Source organism: Myxine glutinosa, chromosome 14 (genome assembly GCF_964187855.1).
Source record: "Myxine glutinosa chromosome 14, kmMyxGlut1.1, whole genome shotgun sequence".
NCBI classification, from domain to species: domain Eukaryota; kingdom Metazoa; phylum Chordata; class Myxini; order Myxiniformes; family Myxinidae; genus Myxine; species Myxine glutinosa.
Genome location: NC_136274.1, coordinates 51,038,416 through 51,054,018, shown reverse-complemented (window position 1 = coordinate 51,054,018; position 15,603 = coordinate 51,038,416). Strand labels below are relative to the sequence as shown.

Below are 15,603 nucleotides of genomic sequence, written 5' to 3'. Positions count from 1 at the left end.
AGGGGGGGGGGGGATTGTCACCGTACTCGCAAGCCGTTCGCTTTGGACCAAACCATTTCATGTAAATAGAGGGGGGGGGGATTGTCACCGTACTCGCAAGCCGTTCGCTTTGGCTTTGCGAATGAACCAAACCATTTCATGTAAATAGAGGGGGGGGATATAATTTTAGATATCTATCTATAATTCCAGTAATCTCTGTGTGTATGTCTGTGTGTCTGTGTGTCTGTGACCGCTGTTTCTCGACAACCACGGGTCCGATATACTTGAAACTTGCCAGGTATATTGCTGGGGACCCGAGGATGTGCCTTTTCAAGGTTTCATATTAATCGGAGAAGTAGTTACCGAGCTATGGCGATTTATTTACCAAACTCCGCAAGCCGTTCGCTTTGGACCAAACCATTTCATGTAAATAGAGGGGGGGGGGGATTGTCACCGTACTCGCAAGCCGTTCGCTTTGGACCAAACCATTTCATGTAAATAGAGGGGGGGGGGATATAATTTTAGATATATATATAGTACGGGCATGCCCTAGTCTATCTATAATTCCAGTAATCTCTGTGTGTCTGTGTGTTTGTCTGTGACCGCTGTTTCTCGACAACCACGGGTCCGATATACTTGAAACTTGCCAGGTATATTGCTGGGGACCCGAGGATGTGCCTTTTCAAGGTTTCATATTAATCGGACAAGTAGTTACCGAGCTATGGCGATTTCTTTACCAAACTCCGCAAGCCGTTCGTTTTGGACCAAACCATTTCATGTAAATAGAGGGGGGGGGGGGATTGTCACCGTACTCGCAAGCCGTTCGCTTTGGCTTTGCGAATGGACCAAACCATTCCATGTAAATAGAGGGGGGGGATTGTCACCGTACTCGCAAGCCGTTCGCTTTGGCTTTGCGAATGGACCAAACCATTTCATGTAAATAGAGGGGGGGGGGGGATATAATTTTAGATATATATATAGTACGGGCATGCCCTAGTCTATCTATAATTCCAGTAATCTCTGTGTGTGTGTCTGTGTGTGTGTCTGTGTGTTTGTTTGTCTGTGACCGCTGTTTCTCGACAACCACGGGTCCGATATACTTGAAACTTGCCAGGTATATTGCTGGGGACCTGAGGATGTGCCTTTTCAAGGTTTCATATTAATCGGAGAAGTAGTTACCGAGCTATTAGTAAAAGTAACGCAAGCCGTTCGCTTTGGCTTTGCGAATGAACCAAACCATTTCATGTAAATAGAGGGGGGGGGGGTTCTGTGGTCGTTACTGCCACGTGGTTTCAAAGTTTTTTTTTGTTGTTGTTGTTTGCACGCATGTTTTTTTGCACCCACGTACTGGCACGCCCTAGTAATATATAATTATACTAAGTTTGGTGAAAATCCCATGACTGGTTCACAAGTTAGCTTGGTAGCAGAATTTTTACCTGAAGGGCCTTTTGACATTTGACCTTCAACCTCTTGACCCTAAAATCTAATCAGTTAATCTTTACATTATACATACCTGTACCAAGTTTCAATTCGATCCCTTCAGCCGTTCTGAAGTTATAGACCTATCACAGACTTTGACCTCTTGACCCCAAAATCAATGAAGTTCATCTTTGCATCATAATAATTTAGATCCTAATTTTAGGATCATAAATAAATAAATTGCATCATAATTTAGATCCTGGGGGGACAGGGCCTTCTCCATCGCTGCTCCCACCCTCTGGAACTCGCTACCTCACACCATCAGAGACTCCTCCTCACTCTCCACATTCAAAACATCACTCAAGACCCACCTGTTCAACACTGCATTCAACATTTAACCCACAGCATCTAACCCCTGACTATCTCCTCTCCTTCTCCCTCCTTTGTGCTTTGAATATTTCCCTATTGATTCTTCTTTTTTTTGCAATTGTTTTTATGTTTTGCTATGCATTATGTTTTGCACTCTGTCAAAGCGTCTTTGGGCTTCCTGAAAAGCGCTATATAAAATAAATGCATTATTATTATTATTATAATACACACTTTTACCAACTATGGTCAGAATCCCATCACTGGTTCACATGTTATTGCAGTCACAGGATTTTTTTTTTTTTAACTGCAGGAAGTTTGACTAAGATCCCTTCAGTCGTTCCCAAGTTATCGCGGTAACGAAAAGCCATCATGGTCAGCTGGACGGACAACCTGAAACAATGCCTCCGGCGACTTCATCGGTGGAGGCATAATAAAAAAAAGAAGCAATTCTGAAAAAAAGAAGACAAGTGATAAAACTGATCTCCCTCCACCCAAACCCATTGCTTTAACAAATATTTTGGACTCAAACACTTGAAAATTGAAAAATAAAAAAAAAGATAGCACAGTTGGAATGCCCCTTGAGCCATAGGAAGTGAAACACCCAAGGCATTGAATAGCTAAACTCTAAACCATGAGAATAACAATCAAAATATTCCCAGAAACTTCCATTCACCTTCAGAATCCTTTCCTGAGTGGTCCAGGTTGAAGAATGTGCTTCCATTTTGATCTGTATGCCTTCAGCCTCACCAGCTGCCTTATGTGCAGCTTCTCCAGCCTGGGAAAGCTGGGCACGAGCAGCTGACAGGGCCTCAACATCTGCTGCATGTAGAATGAGTTCACGTTGATAACGCTCCTGAGCCTCGGTTGCTTCTCTTGCCTGAGAAATGCGATATCGAAAGAATTAAGGGTGTAGTACTGGTGAACTTTCCAATATGCCTCTTTAAAAAAAAACTATGTTTTTACGGTTTAGATTCATACGTATTGTATAAACTCATTCAGTATTTCCTTTAAAATATCTAATGTTATCTTTACACGCAATTTACAAGAAATATAATATTTTGCATGAAATTTGTTATAACTTTAATTTGCATCATTCTTTTGGGCTGAAATTTGGACAGGATATTCAGAATATCACTTCCTTTAAAATGATGAAGGCTTTTGTTTATAGGAGTAGCCATTGTGGATTTATTGAAGGACAACCAAGTTTTATCTGGTAATTGGCATAATTAGCTAATTAGTGAACATTTGACATAATTTCACAAAATCCTCTCATCAGGTAGTAGAGTAACACATGTATAATACATGTACCAAGTTTTGTGTGAAAAGAATGATCGGTGACATAGAAGATAGAAGTAGAAATGTGTTCTTTGTTTTTCCTTGTTTTTTATTGACGGTCTAATTTATGCAAATTATATGCATGTAATATGACAAAGAAGCGTTGAAACTGGTCTGAGTTAAAGCCAAAATTATATCTTTCAAGAAAAACTGAAAATTAGACATTAACTTGACTTTGTTTTTGTGTAAAGGCCTCTCAAAGGTACCTATGTAGTTTTCTCAATTTTTCACCAGTACTACACCCTTAAAGAACAAAATATGAGAAAGCAAAAGAAAAACGCATACCTGAATGACCATCATACCTGTTGCTGGCATTCCTGTTGGGCAGCTCTCTCTCGGCTGGTTGCCTGTGTTGACGATTCAAATGCTTCCTGCAGCTGCTGGCGCAGCGAGTCAGACGAGGTTCGCAGAGAATTTATCTAAAAAAGGTGAGATTTAATAACCAGTGAGAAGAGTAAAGGCAATTAATGTAAGGATATTGGGAAAATAGTCGATGCAATGATCGTTTTGAAACAAGTGAAAAGGGTGCAAAACAACAGGTAGTTTAATATACGGTGTTATGCGCTAGCTGCTGTTCAATCCGTCGCTCCTCTGCTATTGCTTCTTTTTCCTTGTCAGCGTCACTCAATGCTTGCTGCAGCCGTTTGGCCATCTCGTGCATCTCTTCGGTGGCTCGCTCCAGTGCTTGCCTGGTGGCATCGCTGGCCTGGACACACCACACACAAGACCATGAGAAGCACCCACTCTCTCAGGGAGTGCCCAGGGGGGTGATGTTATTATCCATTATTATTAAAACCATTTCGGCCCAACTTCGGTGAGCAATTTAAGGTGGTGATATTTCCACAGTGATACTTCCTTCTGTGACACCACAAATTTCAGCACCCACACCACCAAGGGGCACTATTTTCCATCACATACATATACATATATACTCCGGGGCAAAAATATTTGGAGCCAAAGATGAGCAGTACATATTCCAGGTTAAATTGATTACTCAAGTTACAGGAGCAAAAATTCCTCCGTGTAGTTTACAGCAATTTTTGTGAAAAAAATTGTTTCAAGAAGTTTTGTTCTCAAAAAAACGAAAATTACGAAATTTCTGTATTTTCACCTTTCATCTTCAAAGGCCAATAACTCAAGACAAAATAGATCAAAATTTTTAAAATAGAAAAGGAAGATAAGTCTGTTTTAAGTTGTTCTGGCACAAAAAATTCAAAAATATTTTTTACTGTTACAGTCTGTGACCTTTCTTTTTTTTCTTCCTTCTCCCCCCCCCCCCCCCCTCCTCCCGTGAGTTAGACTAAGTGGTTTGGTCTATGGGTATAAAGCCTATAATTGGCTGTGGGGTAGGGGAGGGGCCAGGAAGGTGATTCAGAGGAGAGAGAGGGGCCATTTTGGAAGAGGCCTCATGACGGAGTGCCTTGTCGTGTGCTTGTAGAGTCGTCAGCGGAAATCTCTCCACCTGAAGGTTGTGCTGGATCAACCCCTGCGGCCACCTCTGTACCTGAAGGTTGACTTGTGCCGGATCCACCCCTGCGGCCACCTCGGTACCTGAAGGTTGACTTGTGCCGGATCAACCCCTGCGGCCACCTCTGTACCTGACGGTTGACTTGGATTAAACTCTTGCTACCGCTGGGCCTGCACTGGGGCCTAATCTTGGACCTGCATCCTCCTACCCTCTCGTGCTGGCCTACTGCTGGGCCTGCATTGGGGGCTACTGCTGGGCCTGCCTTGGGGCCTACTCTTGGACCTGCCTACTCTTACCCTCGCGTGCTGGCCTACTCTGGTTTTTCCCTCTCTTCTCCCTTCTTTGTTTTATGTGTAGTGTTACGGATTTATGTGAATTACTATTCAGGTCTTTGCTTATTAATGTGTAGTCGATTAAAGGTTGTTGTGATTAAAGGGTCAGGAGCCCTTCTGGGGAAAAGGAGACTGGAAACGGAAGAAAAAAGACACGAGGTCCGGGAGAAGCGGCGATTCTCTTCTTCTTCCTCGCCCAGCGCCGAGAAGAGCGGTATCGATATTGAGCAACGGGGAACGCTGCGTTTGAAAGCCCGTCTGGCGAGAGGAGTTACCTGGGCGGGGTAATTACCCATTTACACGTCAAGTCGCCGTGGGTTCGTGCACGGAACCCAGCGTCCGGCACAGTTCGCCTCACCATCTACAAGGACGCGTACGGGTCGCACCTTGGGCCTCGCGCGCGTTGCAAGCCGCGCTTGGTTTTGCCCCGTTGCTTGGCAAGGAGGTGTGCGCTGCAGCAGCTGTCCCCGGTACGAGACGTGCACGTTTGGAGCACGTCCGCCCGGGGTTCGTTCAACCGCCCGGGTGCGGAGAAGAGAGACATTGTGAGGGACAGTGACCCAAGTGGTCGTGAGTGGGGACAGGGGGGGACACATATGTAAGATGGCCATCTTCGTAATATTGATTGTGGATTGTTGATGGTTGTTGATTGCTCGGGGAATATATTATTGATTACTCCGGATCCTTGGTGTGGGGTTTCTTATTGACTGAAATTCATATTGATTGCGTTACGAAAGCGTATAAATCATAGATCTTTCTGGCGGAGTTCCTCTCACGGTCCGGGGGTCACCGAGACCAGGTAGTCACCGGGAGGACCACGTAACAGTAGGAATAGATTTTGAGTGTGATAACCCATAAATAAAGCCAGCGTGATTGACGGCTTGGCTTGGTGTGCGTCAGGCCGTAACAATACTTTTAAAGTTCTGCAATGCATTTTTAGGGTGTTATGTTTTTTTTACCCATGCCTGAGAGGGCATTTCATTTGTGTCCGTTTGTTTGTCTGTTTGTCCGCACAGAATAAATATGATTTTCTCTGCAACCGTTGGTCCGATTGACAGGAAATTTTCACCATAGGTGCAACTCCACCTGTAGAATTTTTTAATGATAATTATGACGTCGTAGGTCACGTACACGACCGGTCAAAAGTTTTAGAACACCTCAATTTTTCCAGTTTTTATTGAAATTTATGCAGCTTAATGTCTCAATGTACTCTGAAATCAAGCATAGAACAAATAAACAATTGGACATAAAAAAAGGAATCATAGAATCATTTTGTTTAACAAAATTTTATTTAAATTTTTGACTCGGCAAAGTAGCCACCTTTTACAGATATAACCGCCGAACACACTCGTGGCAATCTTTCTGCAATGGAAATCAAATATTGTTCGGGAAGTTCTTCCCAACACTGTTGCAGAAGTTCCCACAAATGTGTTGCACTTGGAGGTTGCTTTGCTTTCACCCTTCTGTACAGTTCATCCCAAACCAGATCGATGGGGTTTAAGTCTGGAGACTGTGCTGGGCCATTCCATGATTTGAAGCCTACCGTCTTGTTCTTTTCCTCGAACGTAGTTTTAACATAGCCTGGAGGTGTGTTTAGGGTCATTATCTTGCTGTAGGATGAACCCCTGACCAACTAGGCGTATACCAGAAGGTATTGCATGGCGCTGCAAAATGCTGTGGTAGCCCTTTTGGTCCAGAGTGCCAGTCACTCTGTGCAAGTCGCTGACTCTGGATCCAGCAAAAGATCCCCAGACCATCACGCTTCCTCCTCCATGTTTGACAGTTGGTGTCACACACACTGAGGAACCATCCTTTCGCCTACTCGACGGCGTACAAAAACCCTGCGTGATGAACCAAAGATTTCAAAGTTTGATGCATCGGTCCATAGGACCTTCTTCCAGTCTTCAGTAGTCCACTGGCGGTGCTTCATGGCCCAGGCAAGCCTCTTTTTCTTATTTTGCCATCTTAGCAATGGCTTTCTTACTGCCATTCGACCTGTCAAACCTGCAGCTCAAAGTCTTCTCTTCACAGTTGAAACTGAGACTTGCTTACTTCGACCAGTGTTAAGCTGTGCTTGAAGCTGTTGTCCTGTGAGCTGCCTATTACGCAAGCTGTTGACTCTCAGAAACTTGTCTTCTGATTCTGTTGTGGCTTTGGTCTGCCAGACCTCTTCCTGTCAGAGTTTCCTCCAGTTTCCAATATACTACTTCCTGCAGTGCAATATTGTCCAAATAATGCTTCAGAGGGTGTAATAACAGTCTGTTCCAATACTGCTTTTATACAGAGGGGGTTTGTAATCAAGTAATCAGCAGAAGTTGGGACCCCTGTAGGAATTGTTTGCATCAACTTTCAAGGTTTAATTTACTTACATTGCTGCAGAACAGCTGTAAGTTAACCCATTACTTGTTCCCTAAAGAAGGCCTTTTTTACAATATCACTGTGCAATTTACATTATTTTCCCATTTTTGCTGACCTAAACTTTTTTCTTTTTTTTTTAACCTCGAGCAGTTTACTGCTTACCTTTGTACCATTTCAGGTTATTCACTGGACATTAAACTGCGTAAATTTCAATAAAAACTGAAAAAATTGTGTTCTAAATCTTTTGACCGGTAGTGTAGTTCGGCCGCCATCTTGGAAAAACCGAAAAACATTGCACCTCTATATCTACGAAAGCGCTGAATAGAAAAAAATAGAGACATGGCTCATTGTAAAGAACTCTCCATGGGGAATAAAATATGTTAATGATGATGTCATAGGTGCTTCCATTATGACGTTATAATTCGACAAGTACAAAACTTCATCCTATCAAGATGAAATTTCTTGTCATGTAGGCATAATTTAGTGGAGAAAAAAAAAATAATGACGTCATCGGTCACATGGTTCGGCCACCATATTTGTTTTAACACAAAAGCCTTAAAACCACTGAAAATACATCCTTGTGAGGGTTTGCAATTGCTTTTTTTTGTTTTTGATTCATGCATATGTAGTGCCTAAATTGCTCTAATTTATGACTTGTACAGTTAATTTAGGTCGTGTTTTTTGTTTCAATTTAGAAATACTTCCAAAGAAAGAAGTTAAGAGAAGAAAGTTTATCATATGCTTGCGAGTCAACATCTCTCTGGCTATTCTGAGAGCTGCCTCAACATCGGCAAGTCTGGCATTTCACTCAAGCAGATTGGCAGGGACTGCATGCATCCCTCTCTCTTCAGGACTGGTCTCCCATATCTACTGCCGCTGATGTTAACTCAGCCTGAGAATTATTCTACAGAAACATGCTCTCATGCACAGATTCATCCCATCTCGTCTTCAATTAATCCTACCCTAAATCCTGCCAATGGTACCTTGAATCCTGTGATGAAGCAGTTGTTCTGAAACAATTAGCCTTCTCTTCGTGGAAGGCTAATCTGACCGATGGAAATCTCAGTGCATTCCCAAAAGCCCATTGTCTAGCCTCATTGTGTTTATGGTGCATTGCATTGGATACATGGGAACACCTGCTGTGCGGATGACGACATCACGTGAATTGGAGGATGGGAGGCCTGCTTAACTTTCGGAATACAAAACGGTTGCTCTTGGAGTCCCTGGAGTTACGACGTTTTCCTGCTTCCTGCATGCTCTTTCGATACAAGTGTGTGTCCACTCTCAGGAGAGCGAGAAAACATCTGGTCAACCTCAAGGTTGACCTTTCAAACTTGTCATCCTCCAGAACCTGGTGGCACCTTGTTAAGTCTGTCTCTGCTCATGGACTCTGTCTTTTGCACCAGAGGAGGTGGAAATGGTGGAGAAGGTTCTTGCAACCTTCATCTCTGACACTGCTTCTGGGCCGGAAAACATCAGCTCACGAGTCCTAAAAACCTGCTCTGCTGCTCTTGCACATCCCCTCTGCCATTTTCACCTTGTCATTTGCCCCAGGTCATCTTCCATCTCCTTGGAAATCTGCCAACATCACTGCACTACATAAAAGGTGCAAAAACGGATTCCCATCAACTACAGGCCGATCAGCTTACTTCCAATCAACAAGGTCATCCATCATCTCAGGTGATATTAAATCATTCCTTGTGACACACCTGATAACCACCTATGAACCACCACCTATGTTCCTATGAACTCCTAACCACCTACAAGGCCTTCATCCGCAGCTTAGAGTACCCCTCTCCCCTCTGCGCTGCCTCACACCATGCTCAGCTTGACAACATGCAAACCAAGGCCTTCAGTATCAATGGAAACTCACATTCTAGAGCAGAGTCTATGGGCCTATCACTTCGCCATAACAGACAGGTCGGTTGTCTTCTACCGCCTCATTTATGGACTTGCACCCTCCGTTATTTCCATGCTTTGCCCCCCACAAGTATTTGCAGCATGCACATGGTCCACCATTAACACCCTTCTCGTGAAACAACCTAAATGCAGGATCACTGCTCACCTCCACTCATTTTGTTCCTTTTTTTCCCACCTGTAGAACCAACTTCCACATTCTCTTCAATCTCAATTTCCCCTCCAGGTCTTCAAGACAGCTGTTCACCACCACCTCAAATCATTTCCAAGCCATTCTCAATCTTTTCTATCTTCATTAACCCACTCAAACCCCAAGCCCTCCTACTTCCAAATTTCCACTTCTTCTCTTCTGAGAATTTCCTTCTCCATCCATCTTGTCCACACCCTGCATCCTTTTTCCTGCCCCCCCCCCCCCCCCATGCCTACCCACACCCACTGTTTGTTAAAGTCTTCCTCCATCTTGCCCTTCATATCGACTGTTGGTACCCTCCCCCCAACCCCTCCCCCCACACTTTCCCTTCATTTTTTTTATGACCATGGCAATTCATGGTAAATCTAATGTACTTATACCAAGTTTGGTCAAAATCCCATCATTGGTTCACAAGTTAGTGCAATAACATAATTTTTACCTAACCAAGCTTGCCTCTTGAGAAAAGTCTCTGACCTTTGACCTCATAATCTATTATGTTTATCTTGTGTCATTTTACATGGGCTACTTGTACCAAGTTTGACTTCGTTCCCTTCAGCCGTTCTAATGTTATCACGGTAACGGAAACCCATTACCGACTGACCTTTTGACCTCTTGACCCCACACTCCAATCAGTTCATCTTTACATAATAGTACATACTTGATCCAAGTTGGATTGAATTCCCTTCAGCTGTTCTCCAAGTTATCACGAACAGACGGACAGCTAGACGGACAACCCGAAAACAATGCCTCCGGCGACTTTGTCGGTGGAGGCCTAGAAAGTCCTGCCGTCCAATCCCAATGTGTACCCCCACAGCCCCACAAAGTACCTGTGTGCAGAATCACACCTGTTTTTCCTGAGACAAAGCTTCCTCCAAGTCAGAACACATGCTACGTAGTTGTCGCATACTCTCTGCACTCTGCTCCAGTCGTGCGCGCAAGGACGTCTCCAGTTGACGCGCTTCTTGCAAGGACACGAGCAACTCACCCGCTTCGCCATCATCTACAATAAAGATATCGATCGACAGAAAAAAATTGCAAGACAATACAGACCAGGCACATATGAGCCCAATCAAAGGCAGAAACAACCATTTACCATCTTGATTCTCTACGGAGGTGGGTGGTCGTGATGCTGAGGCTAGGCGGGCCTCTGTTTCTGCTAACTTAGTACGCAAAGCTGAGGCAGAAGTTGAAGCTTCACGTAGCTGCTCGCGCACTGTGGCATGGCTTGCACTCTCAGCAGCCAAAAGCTTTCGGAGCTCGGACGTCTGTGCCTGTGGAAGAAGAAAACATTGTCCGTGCAATTCAGGTGCAAGTACAGCAACGATCCTCTGATGTGGAGGAGCTTGTACATCAGTCGCACAAGCCTAGAGTTGGTAAGAATAAAAACAAATTGAAAGAAGATCCCAAAGACAACTTGCCAACTGTTCAGAAACATCAAGATGATGTAATCTTGTGCAAACCTCAGCATTTCGAACAGCTTCTCTCCTCGTTTCTTCTTCCTCTTGCAATCGCTGGCGCAGTTTATTCAACTCGGCATCTTGCTTCTCGAGGCGGCTTTCCAGCCGTTGTTTGTCACCAACCTCAGCCCGCTCCAGGTTCAACTACAAGCAAGAATTGTTATTCTTCAGAGACCAATCTGGTTTGCAGCACACTTCTGTCCATTAGACCAAACTGGTACACAGCAGAAATGCGACGACTGCAGCGTAAAAGGAAATTAACGGGTTTTTTTGTTTTGCTTGGTCTCCTCTGAAGAGATTGCTGTTAGCTACACCAGAAAGTAAAACATACCTGGATCAAGCTAAGGTTTGTGAGCAGAGAAGCTTGGGCACTCTTCTCAACAAGAATAGCCTCCCTTTCCTTGCATAGACGAGTCTCCACTGAACGCAACATGTCTCTTTCTTGCCGAAGGCCGTCTGCCTGCACCTGTACAGCCACACACAGCAACGCTAAATATTTGGGAATCGTGCTTGTTAACTAACACAACGAGCCAAGACAGCACACAGATCAATCCTAATCAGTTACATTCGGATAAAGATAAAACACACAGCCATCCAACCTGTACTCTGTTGAGCTTTTCATTGGCAGTCGTTAGATCAGAGGTAAGAGAAATCACTGCCTCTTCCTGCTTCTGGCACGACAGCGACATCTTGCTGGTTCTGTCACGCAGCGTGCTCAGCTCCTTCCGGTAGCTCTCCAGGTTAGTCTGCATAATTTCCTGCCTTCTCGCCCAGTTAACAAAAACTTCAACAGCCATACCAACTTCTGGACAAATCGAGCAGATATCGATATGAATGCATTCATGCCAAACCACATTCACACTTAGTAAACAGAATAGTCAACCACCCCACCCTTAAAAAGAAAGTCATAAATAAATAAATATATTTCCAAACCGTTTTGTGGCGAACTCGAGCTGCGAGGAGACGCGAGTGTTCTCAGTGCGAAGTTGTCCTAATTTCTGCTGGAGGCTGTCGATAATATCTTGCTTCTCCCTCTCGTTGTCCTTCACCTCAGTTCGTACTCTCTCCATCTCCTCCCGCATCTGCATCCAAAGAAGGTGAACACAGCAGGAAGGTGAAGCACACACTGCTCTAAATAAATAAATACAAACAAATAATGGGCGTAAACCACAACAAAATTCAAAGTCTCACCTGAGCCAAAGCAGCCTTCGCTTCTATGGCTGCCTTCTCACTTGCGGCCAAGCCTCCGACCGAGCTATGTCCTGGCGCGATAGTTTCGCCATCTTGGCCCGAATGGATCTGGGCTTCGGTTTCTTTCTCCAACCCTAGATAACAACAAATTGAAGTTCAGACTTGACAGATTTGCTGCAATCAAGGGTAACCCCCGCTCCAGCAGGGAAAATGGCCTTAAAAAGGGAATTTTATTTTTTAAACATTTACACCCTTTAGACCTGTTCAGCCCGGCGGAGGTATGCGTTCTACCGAGTGCCGTTCTAGTTTTCTTTTGCAACATCTTTGATGCTATTACAATGGCAATCTGATAGTTTTCTATGTGCATGATCAATTGAAAAATCTAAAGATCAAAAGAAAAGAGACCAAGAAAAAAATGTCGGAGAGACCAAGAAGGAAACACGGATGGAGGATTAAAGAAAGGCAGAGGACCAGGTGAAATGGAAAACGAGCAGAAAGTCAAACATCTGCCATTCAGCACTTCATTTGCTGTATCATTTTAAAGGAAAAAAAAAAATGTTAGAATGTGTTTCTCAAATCATTATAAAAATTTTTATTTATCAAAAGACATTTGGACAAAAGTGCAGCAGCTCAAATCAGAGTTCTGGTTAAGTAAATTCTATCTCAAAAAAAAAGAAAGAAAAGAGCTTGAAGACCAATTACTTACTTGGTATTGCTCCTCCAGCTGTTTGCAGAAGTACTCTGTACATGTCTCTTTGTCTGACCAGCGAATCAACGAGCTGAGTCTGTTTCGCCCTCGCATCCTTCAACTCTCCAATACTCTCAAGTGCCTTCTCGAGTTCAGCTTTCAATTCGGTGATGCTGGGGAAATTAAACAAATAAATAATTCCTCATGTAAACATCACAAGACTCCAGTAACACTACAAACTGAAAAAGAAGCACAAAATTACAGTCTTGCAACAAGTGTGGCGGCGCGAGCTCACCGAGAATCCAGCACGCGATCCTCCTCTGATTCCCGGGCAAGGCTCAGGTCCCTCACAACGCCCAACAAGCGCTGGTTCTGAGCTTGGAGTTCAGCAATACTCCCAAAACTCACCAAGTGCCTAGAAAGCACAGGACCATCACTATACAAAGGAAAACGACACTCGGTCGAGTGCATACCTTCGTCAGACTGAACAGTTTACGTTCTGTATCCCACTGATAGGCCGGATCTGCATCAAGACCTGAAACAAAACCTAATGAATTCGTCCTCGTCACACACCCGACCTGTCCACCAAATTTCGTCCAAATCCATCCATAACTTTTGGAAATATCCTTCTCACAAACAGACAGGGGTGAAAACATAGCCTCCGCCCACCTTCGGTGGCAGGGGTAATAAAAACAGATAAGTCTAGAAAACGTTTATATTACCAATTGAACATTTTTGTTCAATAAGCACACGACACGTAATTTTATGGATTGGTCCAAATTTAACACCAGTAAAAGTTTTGATTTCCCAATATTAACCAGCCAGTGAAAACTGGGTTACAAAACTGACGAGGTGCAAGAAAGAGTACAATGTCAACTCACTTTGAGATAACCTCTGAAGAGCTGGACACATTGTCCGAACTTAGCTCGGCTTCTTTCTCCACCTCGGACGCGTCCCTCATACCATGGTCACCGCTCACCTCTGAGAGCTCACGCAGTAACCGTCGAACCTGGAGGTCACAGCAATGGGACGAGCACCACACCACTCTCATTTAAATGAAAATCCACAATGTTGCCTTCAGACCGGCAGCATTTTTCGGCCCTTAATCATGCCCCGCTCAATTAAAATCTGAAGAAAATGTGCCCGCAAGCTCACACAAACAATCGTGACAAATACCACCCATTTCACCTGCTGGCCCAGGTCTACAGTCTGCAATTGGAGTCTCTGTTTCTCTCTGTTGCTCAATACAACCTCTCGTCGACTTTTCTCCAGGTCTGCCCCGAGCTTCTCGATCTCCTTTGGTAACCACGGATTAGAGATACAAAAGGTGATAACTGAGAAAGATGTATTCCACATGATAAAATGTGATAAACATCACAAGAAGGAAAGACACTGAAAAGTTTGAGAGCCCAAATAACCTGCATGGCAGCACCAAGCCGGGATGAAAGGCCTGCCGTGGAGCGCAAAGCCTGCTCGTAATCCTTCCGTTGACGTTGTAACATCGGCGCGTTCGTTTGCACTTCGGCCAGAACACCCTCCAATGAGGCACGCAAGGAGGCAGACTGCTCACGCTCCGTCGCCAAGGCCTCGCCTGTTTCCATGTACGCTGAGTAGATCTGTGACCCACACACCACAACCAAAAGTACCATTCGAAATTTCTCCAAAACTTCTTTTTTAACTGACCATTGAAATATCAAGCGCTGACGAACTTGACAGGTGGCTCACAAATCACTGAACTCATGCTGGCCTTGCTACATCAGTAATCATCTCATTTATTCACACCTGTAATCTGGTACGTTCTCCGTGCTGTGAATATCTTGGTATCTTTGCTGTGTCTATTATAACACTATTAAAACAATTCAGCGATTGTTCTTTTTTTGATTCGATTTTGCTGCTCCGATTCAGCGTTTTTATAAACCTCTTTCAAAACATTTTTGCACAACTGTTTGGGTATTCTGCCTTCTTGGACCGTCACTTTCTTTTCCTTATCTATTGTCACTGCATCATTTATTTTAAATGCACTATTTAGTTGTTGTTAAATGACTAATGCACGGACAGACGCCACAGGCTGCATAATATCAAAGTTAGATTACTCTACCTCCCAACCTGCGCGCTCGCTTCGGACATATGCTCCTACAAAACGTGCCCCAAACGTATGATACTCCACGTGAGGACTTGCGTGAAAACGCTTGCCTCGAGCCTGCGTCCAGCCCAGCGTGTTCGAGAATACCTCGAGGCAGGTACAGTTCGCTCACCGAGGCGACAACACTTTTCATTTCCATTTCATCTGTTACACTTTTTGTTAAAAGTTTGAAATGTCGAAGCACAATAAAATGAAACAAAACTTTTCCCTTCAAGTTAAATTGTAAGCTTTGAGAATGGAGAAGGCCATGCTTGTTCATTGTGGTTTTACTTTATACAATTTTATGAATCATTACGACTGTTATTTATTCATTAATAAGCACAACTTTATGCTTTAGAACTCTTAATTTTGAGGAAAACAAGACCAAAAGTCCAACAGCGTCATAGCCGGTCTTGTAAACTATTATAAACCACAAACACAAATGATTAGCTTTTTAAACAGTCGCTAATGCAGCTTATAACATTAAACAAATAAGTTCTGAGGATTCCCGTCATCCGTGAGGTAGGTTTTACTTACAGAACTGAGCGAAGATCTACTGTAATCTATATACCCCACAAGGGTTGGAGGTGTGCTCATTTACCAAGCAGCTAGCTAGCGCTTGCCAAGCCAGCCGTTCCTTAAGGGTTTTGAATTGAGTGCTTGCTCAAATGTTTAAACCACTTGGCGATATCTCCACGAGAACCTTGGTAAATGAACACACCTAATGTTCTTGAGACCCGACCATAGATCGACTGTAATCTATATACCCCAAAGAGGA

The 15,603-nt window shown here is 43.9% G+C and overlaps 1 protein-coding gene across 4 annotated transcripts in view; it reads right to left on the bottom strand.

Annotated features, from left to right (window-relative positions):
- TPR (translocated promoter region, nuclear basket protein) overlaps positions 1-15,603 on the bottom strand; it is a 56,975-nt gene that overhangs the window by 17,417 nt on the left and 23,955 nt on the right. For all 4 annotated transcript variants that reach the window (XM_068135808.2, XM_068135810.2, XM_068135809.2 and 1 more), the window contains exons 12-26: positions 14,122-14,319; positions 13,892-13,999; positions 13,585-13,712; positions 12,999-13,118; positions 12,722-12,876; positions 12,016-12,149; positions 11,758-11,906; positions 11,424-11,586; positions 11,156-11,290; positions 10,828-10,968; positions 10,461-10,638; positions 10,213-10,367; positions 3,656-3,808; positions 3,405-3,521; positions 2,441-2,644 (exon numbers count right to left, since the gene is read on the bottom strand). In XM_068135808.2, the coding sequence (XP_067991909.2) occupies positions 2,441-2,644; positions 3,405-3,521; positions 3,656-3,808; positions 10,213-10,367; positions 10,461-10,638; positions 10,828-10,968; positions 11,156-11,290; positions 11,424-11,586; positions 11,758-11,906; positions 12,016-12,149; positions 12,722-12,876; positions 12,999-13,118; positions 13,585-13,712; positions 13,892-13,999; positions 14,122-14,319 (2,238 nt within the window). The remainder of the gene's footprint in view (positions 1-2,440; positions 2,645-3,404; positions 3,522-3,655; positions 3,809-10,212; positions 10,368-10,460; positions 10,639-10,827; positions 10,969-11,155; positions 11,291-11,423; positions 11,587-11,757; positions 11,907-12,015; positions 12,150-12,721; positions 12,877-12,998; positions 13,119-13,584; positions 13,713-13,891; positions 14,000-14,121; positions 14,320-15,603) is intronic.